General features: G+C 38.0%; 1 protein-coding gene across 1 annotated transcript; it reads left to right on the top strand.

The window, feature by feature from the left end:
* Positions 1-9287: 9287 nt before the first annotated feature.
* LOC123866771 (jerky protein homolog-like) lies at positions 9288-10922 on the top strand. Its single transcript, XM_045908452.1, has one exon. It carries the CDS (start codon positions 9288-9290, stop codon positions 10920-10922), a length of 1635 nt encoding a protein of 544 aa, XP_045764408.1.
* The last annotated feature ends 782 nt before the right edge of the window (positions 10923-11704 follow it).

Below are 11704 nucleotides of genomic sequence, written 5' to 3' on the forward strand. Positions count from 1 at the left end.
ACTTGGAACTAGCTAAAGTTTGAACTCTGATTTTCCAGGATAATAGTATTCTATATCCGTCCCTAGAATATTTCCGTTGTGCCAAATTTTGACAAGACCGCTTCAGTAGTTGAATGAACTGTGAAAAAGTAACAGATATAGTTGCATTTATTATTTCAAGCATGCGGTAAGTATGGATAAAATGGAAATTGTATAATCGTGTGCCATTTATGAATAAGAGAGAAAGTAATCAAAAAGAAGAAAATATTTTATAAGCTCAACGGGTCCCACTACTTGAAAAATCATTAAAATCTTAAGAAGATTATAATCGCATAACATTCCAGTATCTAAACGCAAAGTAATGTAATTTTCGTAGCATATAAAAGCCTGTAATCACCTACTTAAGTAATTTTATGGAGCGTAAAACTGTTCGGAAACTTTTAATATCAACTACAAAGTCTTACTTTGTAAACTTATGAATGAACCCTTTCTCAATTTATGAATCAGAATCAAAACCATGAATGGCTGCTCATGAATGGATCACATGAAAGCATATTGACGTGCTGTATACTTCAAGTAAAATGCTAAGTATTCTTGATGAAATATGAAAGTTCACGCGAACATGAACCTTACGGGTCATAAAAGAACTATTAAATCTGCGTGACGAATTCGTGCTCAAATGATTCAAGAACGTAATCCCAAATTTTTTCTATGCGTTTAAGACAATCAAGATTAACACTTAAGTTGTAGAGTATAAAGATTAAGGTAGTGGTAAAATAGATGTTGGTAATATAAAAAATGACGAGTCACTAAATGAAGGGAGTGATGAAGATGACGTCCGATAAGTTACAACAACTACAATGGTGTTATTGGGAATTGATTTGAGATGTGACGATGAAAGAGCATTGGATGTAAGATTGCTGATACGGATGGTTATGTTTGGAACGTGTTTATATGGAAGATGTTATCCTTAAGGATTTAAAGAGGGTATACTTTGAAATGGAAATATTCTTATAAAATCCCTTATTTAGATAGAGTGAAGTTTGTGAAACCAAATACTTTATTCGAGAGTGCGCTAACGTAAAGCATGTTCGATTTTTTATGGCAATTCAAGTTAATTTCAGTACTACTATTCCTATTTTACCCATTCTTATCCTTTTGTGCAATTTGATCAAGGTTTTTTAGATAAATAATTATTTAGTATGCCTACTTCATAAGGTCTTTTGTGGCGTAGTGCCTCTCTGTTTTCCCCTGTTTTTTCTACATCTAAAAACCCGATTCTTCGATAAAACTGGCAAGAAAATAAGGAGGATTTTAAAATTTTTTTTTTAGAAAATTATGTTCTTGAGTGCTGTTGAATGACAAGAAATTGTTTCCAAGGACCAACTTTTAATAACCTACCTCATTAAAGAAAAAAATGAAAATCATTATTTCATTAGTTTTGCTTTCTCAATATCTTATAACAATTCTGAATCTACTTCAAGTAATACCGTGTATAATTTTCATAGTAAATATTAATCGAAAGGTTGTATCGAATAGTTGGCGGCGAACCTGGATATTATGACACGTGAACATCCTTATTAGGGGGGTCATGGTCTTTGTTCGTTAAGCACGGAGTGCGGACAATGCTCGTCTTGTGAGGGCCGCAGTTTTTGTCTTCCAGCTCTGCACTCTGCTGTCTGCTGCCCTTTACATCAGCGATGTACGAAACAACATTAGACTAGGCGTTAGTCTCTTCCTTTAGGAATTACACACAATTACTTTACAGAGCAGTTATTTTAATTCAGATACAAGTTAACCCATGACTGTAATCTCACCTGGTGTTAAGTGATGATGCAGTCTAAGATGGAAGTGGGCTAACCTGGAAGGGGTATGACAGTTTTCATGAAACCTTTTCACATATTCCTTTGGTTTGAGCATGGCATCGTACCGGAACGCTGAATCGCTTGGCGGCACGCTTTGCTCGCTATTTTTATATTAAACGAAAATAACCACTACACTGTATTAAGGAAATATAGATTTTCAGGATAGGTATCTCCTGAATTTTCAAGTTATTCATGTTAGAAAAATTTAACACTATCATCCTTGATATCTTTTAGGTACCATGATACCAATTTGAATTTTATGAGTTCAAAATTTTCTTATGATGCTCTGAGCTTGAGCCTTTTGTTTCCTAGCTCGATGTAAAAGCACATTTTGTGAGGTCGGCCGGTCGGCGGGGGCGGGGCGGTGTCGTCGAAGAACAAAGACGTTTAATTGTTGGTTATCCGCCGATAAATCCGTGCAACCTCTCATTATTGGACTTATCGAATCATTGTTAATTGAAATAAGCCTTTTATTTTGATGCCCGTGAAAGAGCTGTCGTCACCGACATTTTTTTAAACAAACTGTGACGACGAATGTTACGAGTGTTTTCTGATGCCCGCGACTTCATTAGTGTCGATTTAGGTTTTGAAAATCCTGTGGGAACTCTTTATTTTGCGGGATAAAATGTAGTCTATGTCACTCTCCAGGACTTTAACTATAGCCGTGCGAAAAATCACATCAATCCGTTCCCCGTTGTAATGTGATTGAAAGACAAATCAACAAACCAACAGACAAAGACACTTTCGCATTTGTAATACGGATAAGTAGTAGTGATGGATAGTGACTTACTCGTAGTTTTGATCTTATGATAAACTCCAAAAACTAGACTTCTTTACTGTACTCCATACTTCCATACTAATATTATAATTGCGAAAATGCGTCTGTCCGTCTGTCTGCTACCTTTTCACGGACACGGGACGGAGATAGGCTACTCTTTATCTCGGAAAATCAAAGAGTTCCCACGGGATTCCTAAAGACCCATCCGCTTAACCGATTTGTGTGGTTACCGAGGTAGCTTGCGTCCCTGTAATTGACATAGGGAACTTTTTATCCCGTAAAATCAAACAGTTCCCATGGGATCTTTAAAAACCTAAATCCACGCTGACGAAGTCGCGGGCATCCTCTACTTATTTATAATCTGTACTAGGTATAATCTTGCAAACGTAACTATTAGGTATTATTTTTCACTTTCCTACCACAACTTTCCTCTCCATAAATAAATCCTCCGTACGTATATCGTTCGCACCTCGCTCATGAATCGGACATTGATTTATAGATGCTTTATTTGATTCGATTGTATCATCAGAATGTCATAAATCGACTTCCCCGGTCCGTGTTTCGGTCCCCCTCAGTATCGATGGCGATATTTTCTGCGGAGTTTTTCCTGATGCCATTATGTCCCTGTATAGGTGATAACTAGCGATGGGCATTGCTGCTACTTCTAAATCATTTTCATTTGGTGAAATCATTATTTTTGTTCACTGCGATTTCATAGGCGATTTTTCACCGAGAGTTATTTTTCAACTTTCGAACTACCATCGTTTGCCGTGGCCAGACTTCAGAAGAAGAGACTTACCAGAATTCAATTTCAAATTCAAATTTCTATATTGCGAATACAGGTAAACAGTGGAGTTGTTACAAAAACAAAAAAGATAGATAGAACACTTTATTGCACACAAAAACACATGTAAAGGATCACAACACAGAAAGAAGAAAACTGAAAAAACTATTGTGTGCAAAGCCGGCCTTATTGCTTAAAAGGTAGAGCCAATCGGAATATCTCGATTGCGATTCTCTCGACTGTTGAAACATCTCAGAATTACACATAGTAAATGACACCCAATTTATCATACCACATCGACTTTGATTATTTTATTTGTTCTAAAATGGCGTGGCTTTTCATGTGATTTTTCACATGCTACATGTCAAATAGTCCATCTCTAGTGATAACTGAATCCGCCTGTTGGTTTGCTCTCGGCCTTATTAGAGGAATAGTCGGGGATTATCCGAGTGTTTCTTGTTGCTTTCTTGCTTCTTATGTTTGCGAGAGATTTGGGATGATAGCAGGAAAAGTAAGTGTTGGTTCATTAAGCTGTTTGTGTGTGGTATCAATGATTTTATTATCATTTAAACTCAGAAATAGTTAAGGATTAGTAAGCAATTGTCTTGTAAGATTTGAAATGCACCCTCGGGAATTTTTTTAAATTAATCACCACCCATATTATAAGTGCGAAAGCATGGTTTTTTGTTGGTTTGTCCTTCAATCACATTGCAATAGAGGAACGGGTCAATGTAATTTTCGAGTGAACAGAACACAGAAAATCAAGAAATTTCCACGGGATTTTCAAAAACTAAATCCACGCGGATGAACTCGCGGATTTCAACTAGCAATTTATATTTTCCTTATTCGTTCAAGTTACGGATCTATAAAAGATGTTGAAAAAATCTATAAGATACATCCTTCAAGGCGTCAGCTCTACGAGCTTCGCGCCCCCCTGACCAAAACCACATTTTTGCTCGTCCAAATAAATGAACGCAGGCGTCCGGGGGCGCCGCTAGACTTGTCAAATTAATTTCTTCTTGCAAGACGATTTGTCTGTCGCCGAAGGGCCGCAAAAACTTCAATATCGATTGCTAGCCCATTAGTTCGGGGCCCTTAGTTCTGGGAAGATGTTGGTCCGGTGGGAAAATGTCCTACGCCTTGTTATAGAGAAAAATTGCATTGTTTAACATCGCTATTAATTTGCTTCTTTGTGTCCTCAATAGATGCCCTTTTTGATTCGGAATTAATTTGGTTTTAAGGTTCCGTACCTGAAAGGGTGTGAACGGGATCCTATTGCGAAACGTCTGCTGTCTTTCCGTATGCTCATCCATCTGTCTGTCAGTGGGTTGCGTCTCATAAACCGTAATAGGTAGACTTAAAATTTTCACATGTTGTTACTATTACCACTGTAACAACAAATAATAAAAAGCCAAGATGGCGAATTTCAGAACTGCCGCCATGTAAACTTCTTTCTTTTCTAGATTGTTCATCGATGCATCTCTGCCTCTTTGGAGAAATATTTAAGTTAACGATTATACCTAATTAATGAAAATGCTTAGACATAAAATCAAAAATTGTGCTTATATTATGAGTGATTCAATAAAATAATACCACAAAATCTTGTTTTTTTCCTGGCTAAAACATTAGTTGTCGGTTTTTGCAGCGTGGCTGCATCTTCAATATTGGCGACAGTTGTCAGTGACAGCTCCATATCGAACTTGTGGGGAGCTTTTCTAGCTGAAACTTCCTATATTTTTTGCTCTATTTATAATTTATTATTAATACGTTGAACCAATTTTTTAGGGTTCCGTACCTCAAAAGGTAAAGCAGAACCCTTATAGGATCACTTTGTTGTCTGTCTGTCAGTCTGTCTCTCTGTCTGTCAGTCTGTCTGTCTGTCTGTCTGTCTGTCCGTCCGTCCGTCGTGTCTATCAAGAAAACCTATAGTGTATTGAATCTTGAAAGACAGGCACTCGTAGGTAGGTCTTATAGCACAAGTAAAGGAATAAATTCGAAAATCAAGAATTTGTGGATAAAAAAAAATTAAAATGTGTTTATATTTTCAAAGTAAGATAACTATACCAAGTGGGGTGTCATATGAAAGGGCTTTACCTGTACATTCTAAAACAGATTTTTATTTATTTTTATGCATAATAGTTTTTGATTCATCGAGCAAAATGTCGAAAAAATACCCGAGTACGTAACCCTCAGTGCGCGAGTCTGACTCGCACTTGGCCGGTTTTTTTTCACCATGAGTAAAGAAAATCCGTTCTTCAAATTGTATCTGTAAGTAGGTAGATATTTTGGTAAGCATTGATGTTAGCTTTTACCCGTAAAGTTTACGTGTTTAGCTGTTAGTGGCGAAGGTACCGCAATCGGCACGCAGCCGCTTTATCGAGTGTGACGGGGAGCGGGTCGGGCGTCGGCTCTCAAAAACGCGCACTTTAATTTTGGCGCGCGATTCGCCGTGCGTGACGACTGCCTTATTTCATTACCTATAAAATGTTCCGCTACCATCTACTACTTGTTCTCAATTTATTTTATTTTAAGACTCATTTGGAGAATTAGAAATAGAAAAGGTTTTACAAAGAATCAAAAGCTTAATTTCCTATAATCCGCTAAAAACGGCAAATCTGTATGGTGCAACATGCAGCATGCGACATGCACCACCCGCCCTCCTACTGCTAAGCATGCAGGAAAAGCCAGCCTCCAAGCAAGCCCCAAGCACCACATCCACCACACAAATCCACCAGAACACACTCGACGCACGTTTCGTTTCAATACCGGAGCATCCTTAGAAGATGTAGACCTTACAATTATACATAACTAGCTGATGCCCGCGACTTCGTCCGCGTGGAATTAGGTTTTAAAAATCCCGTGGGAACTCTTTGATTTTCTGGGATGAAAAGTAGCCTATGTGCTAATCCAGGATATTATCTATCTCCATTCCAAATTTCAGTCAAAACCATTGAGTAGTTTTTGTGTGAAGGAGTAACAAACATACACACACACATACATACAAACTTTCGCCTGTATAATATTAGTGTGATAGTGTGATTCCAACGTAAACTTTGCAACGCTGCTAACATCTGACGCACTTTCAATAGTTGTGGCTTGCCGCTGGTGGCATCTTCTGATATTATACTTATTTTAGAAGACTGCATACCTACTTAGTTACCCTAATTTTATAAAATTAAACAAAATGTAATCATTTGTCTAACTGAGTTGCATTGGTATGTGAAATGACTACAAAAAAAATTGATACATCCAACTTTTGTGCTACAGTTGTAATAATTGGGTTGGTACAGCCTCAAGGGATCCTCATTAACACCACGCGTTTCCCATAACGAAACTCGTCAGCAAACATTTACAAGCCAGAGATCGGTTACCGCAGACGAGGCGCGGAGGGCTCAGAGACGAGCGTGTTACCACAAATTACCGCAACACCGCGAATGTGTTGTTACCAAAAGTTTCATGCCACGCCTGTTCCGTTAGGAAATCGCAATGTATATTTTGCGATACTAGAATCAACGTCAAAAATTAATCACAAAGACTTTCTAATTATAGGTTTTTGTCGTCTTAAAAAACCGGCCAAGTGCGAGTCAGACTCGCGCACCGAGGGTTCCGTACTCGGGTATTTTTCCGACATTTTGCACGATAAATCAAAAACTATTATGCTTAAAAATAAATAAAATCTGTTTTACAATGTACCTACAGGTAAAGCCCTTTCATATTATGATATCCCACTTGGTATAGTTATCTTAATTTGAAAATTGAAACACATTTTAAATACGACAGACAGACGTGATCCTATAAGGGCTCCGTTTTTCCTTTTGAGGTACGGAACCCTAAAAAGGAGTGTAATGTAATTGTGTGGTATATGATTAAGTGGTTATTTTGTACTAATTACATAAATATGGGTTATTCTTGAAATAAAAGCTATTTATTATGTAAGTAGGTACGTGAGTTTCTTTATTCCATCATAACTTACGTCTTGGGGACAGACATAAGCTACCCATACTTTTTATCCCGGAAAATTAAAAAGTTCTTACGGACTTATGACACGTAGTTAGTCGCGGGGACAAAACTAGTTAACTAGAATGCAATTAGAATCCCTCTTTAGGATCGTTCAATACACGCATTTATACGAATCTTGTCTAAACCCAAACAACGTTTCGCCGAGTTCATTTGTCGCATAAGTCGCGTTAATAATCGCCCACAAATCCAGCGTTTCGTCTCAATCCATCATGTGATCATCGCCCCCCGTCCCCGGGCCCCGACCTCCTGCCCCTGTACACGGGCCCCGTCGCCCCTCACCTCATAATTAGATTTCAACAAGCTGTCGTGGTTAGGTCGCGGAGTCGTCGCGGGCATTAATATCACTCGCGATTGTTTCTTATTTTGTATTGTTATTCCTATAACGGTTCCTTTTTTCTCTGGAGATTCCGTATCTCCAGAGAAAAAAGGAACCGTTATAGGACCCTAACCCTAAAAATTATATAGTAAAAAACTACCGCTAAAATTAATATACAGGGTGTAACCAGAACGCTAGTAAAAACTTAGCTTTATTATTATACTAACTTTACACAATCCAATGCCAATAACCATTTGCCTTATCTTGTAGTTTTAGTGATTTAGTTTTTATCAAACCCGCATTGTATAGCGTGCAAAACTCGGGTAAATGCCCCGTCTGCGACGCGGCATTGACTTCGAGTGACCTATTTACGTAACATTCGGGGACCTCTAGCGTCAGTTAGATGTTTTATTGCAATTTACAGTTATAGAGACTCGACCACACGAGTAGATATCGACTATCCGGACCTCAGAACGATTCCCGATTATCCGGATTGCCAAGCTGTAAATTGTTTACGCGAAATGACAATTACCAAATTGCAATATTTTAATAATATTAATTTTAAAAAAATATGTAAATATCTAAGGAGATACATAGTCTACGTACGAAAATGTATCTTTATTATTTCATGAAACATTGATGTTTGTTGATTATTTCGATTGTATTTTTGTTGTCTTGAATATACTTACACCTATCATTAGGTGTGTGTTAATAATATTATATTTGTATTATTAACACACCTATATTAATATTATTAAAGGTTGCCTGGTAGAGATTGCTCCAAGCAATAAGGCCGCCTTTGCACACAATTGTTTTTTCTGTTTTCTTCTTTCTGTGTTGTGTTCCTTTACATGTGTTTTTGTGTGCAATAATGTGTTCTATCTATCTATCTATTATGTATGTACAAAAATTGCTTAATACATACAAATATCAGGATTTCCGACTATCCGAATGCCTTACGACACCAGTTAGCCCGGTTAATCGAATCTGCTGTATTGTGAACTTTTAAAAATACACGATTTAAAAAAATGTAGTTTTTTATGGTATCTATAGGTATTCATCGGTACTATAACCTGCTTTGCTGAATAATTAGGCTTAGCAATCGAGCTTCATAAACGCCAGCTCTTGGGTCACCCGAGACGTAGATCAGCTACCTACAGTACCTAACATAGTCTGTAAGATACAGTAGAACTCCAATTATCCGAACTCCGACTATCCGAATCGCCGATTATCCGAATCACAAAAAATTGTCCAAAAAAAGTCTAAGTGCGCTATTATTCTTCCCCCCGCGAAGCCAGTGTTTGCGCGTCAAGTCTTGACTTGACTTGTCTTAACTTGCCGTTGTGCCTACACTGACTTCCCCCCGCGAGGTCGGTGTAGGCACGGCGGCAAGTTAAGACAAGTTCCGGCGCATTGCAGTCACGGCGCACCTGTCATTGTTTGTTTTGATTAGCCAGTGTGCTATTGACCTTGCTCCAGGACGCTACTCTTTCGCTACGGCTTACTTTTGTTTGTGCGTGTACAATACTGTATTGTTTTTATACCATGGCTTCGAAAAGAAAACGTGTTGTGCTATCGTTAGCGGACAAACTGAAAATTATAGAGCAACTCGATAAAGGTGTAACGGGTAAGAAGTTGTCTAAGATTTATGATGTTGGACAAGCAACAATTTCTGACATTAAAAACAGTAAGTCAACACTTTTAAACTTTGTTTCGGTGCTTGAAAATGAAGATGGAAGTTCCTCCAGGAAAACAATGAAGTCAGCAACCAACAAAAATTTGGAAGATGCCGTGTTTAAATGGTTTTTGCAGCAACGTTCTATGGGAAATCCGATTTCAGGTCCAATCCTTTGTGAAAAAGCCAAAATCTTAGCAGAAAAGCTTGGTTATTCATCTTTTAAGGCTAGTAACGGCTGGCTAAGGAATTTTAAATTCAGGCATGGTGTACGCGAGTTAGATTTGGCTGGTGAGAAGCTTTCAGCAGACTCTGCAGCTGCTGAAAATTTTATTGAAAAATTTAAAACTGCATCAGAATCCTATGATCCGGAGTTTGTTTATAATGCCGATGAAACTGGCCTTGTTTGGAAAGCATTACCAAAAACCACTTTGGCTTCTAAAAGGGAATCTAGTGCCCCTGGACATAAGGTCAGTAAAGAACGTGTTACAGTGCTTAACTGTGCCAACTCCACTGGAAATCATAAACTGCCACTTCTTTTGATAGGAAAGTCAAGAAATCCAAGAGCATTTAAAAACGTAAAAAAACTTCCACTCTTCTACAAAAGTCAACCCAAGGCCTGGATGACTGCAGCTTTGTTTACCGAATGGTATGATGAAGTGTTTATTCCTGAAGTGAAAAAGCACCAAAAATCGGTGGGAAAAGAAGGCAGTAAGGTGCTTTTAATTGTTGATAACGCACCCACTCATCCTACAGCAGAACTGTTGGAAAGAGAGAATGGGCAGTTTAAAACGACGTTTTTGCCTCCCAATGTTACAAGTTTGCTGCAACCCATGGACCAGTCTGTTATTGAAACAATGAAGCGCCATTACAGAAGGCAACTGCTGAGAAAACTGCTGATCGAAGGTGCTGAAGATGAAGAATTGGTTTTGGCAAATCATAGCAAAATAAATTTAAAGGACTGCTGTTACATGGTAGCGGAAGCTTGGAGTTTGGTTACGGCAGTGACGCTAAGACGTGCGTGGAATAAACTGAAAGGCCTACCGTCTGAGAAGAACAAAAAAAAAGAATCTGAAGAAAATGAGAAACAAGAATATGGAGAGGATGATGATGATGAAGATGCGTTGTCACTAGAGGAAATAAGAAAAATGATTGTAAAAATTCCTGGTTGTACAGAAGTAAGTGCTGAAGATGTAGGAGAGTGGATGGCTTGTGACACGTCTGACCCTGGTTTTCAAATTCTCAATGACGATGAAATTGTTGTAAGTGTGAGAGAAGATGTTGAAGTGGAAGAAGAACTTTCTGCTGATGTTGAAGTAGACGCTGGACCATCAGCTAGTGAAGCATTTGCCGGCCTCGAGACTGCTTTGAAGTGGATGGAGCGTCAGCCCGAGTGTGACCACTTGCAACTGCTTACCGTCAAGCGAATGCGTGACCTGGCTGCCCGAAAACGGTTGAAGACCGCAAAACAGCTTACATTAACGGAGATGTTTAAAAAACAATGATTTTTATTTCTAAACTTGTACATAAGTACATTTTATTTATATTTAAAACATGTGAAAATTTCATGTTTCTTTCATTTAATTCAATAAAAAAATAGTGCAATATCAAATTGTAGCTTTTATTCTCTCCAATGGCAATTTTTTTAAAAAAAATCCGATTATCCGAATATTTGATTATCCGAATGGGTCCCGGTCCCCATTAATTCGGATAATTGGAGTTCTACTGTACTGGCATATAATATTATATCAGAAGGTAAATGAAACACTGGCGATCCAAATTAAGGAAACAATAACCGCAAACAGAGGGTCCCTTAACCCTTGCATTGTCAACCGCTGCAATTAGACAGGGTGTGCCATATTGGATTAGCTATACCTATTTTGATTGCGGATTTCCTAATGAAATAGATAATAAGATCAGCTCCGTTACTCCGTTATGTTGTTTACTACACTTCGTTAAGCTCTGAGACCCTAAAATTATATATCTTATCTTATATGCATATAAATAAAAACTAGATGATCCCTGCAACTTTATCCACGTAGATTTAGGTTTTTGAAAAATTCTAGTAAAATATTTGGGAGCAAGCTATCTCAGACCTTTCGTAAAAATCGGTTAAATAGATATCGGGTTAAGAAAAGTAATAGATAGACAAACTTTCCCATTTATGATATTAGTAAGTATATCGGCGCAATAATGAGACACGTAATTCATAGATCGAATGACGAGTAGAATCCTCAATGACGCATCGTACGTCGTCGACGTTTCCGAACCCCACCGCCACGATAGT

Source organism: Maniola jurtina, chromosome 7, assembly GCF_905333055.1.
Source record: "Maniola jurtina chromosome 7, ilManJurt1.1, whole genome shotgun sequence".
NCBI lineage: Eukaryota > Metazoa > Arthropoda > Insecta > Lepidoptera > Nymphalidae > Maniola > Maniola jurtina.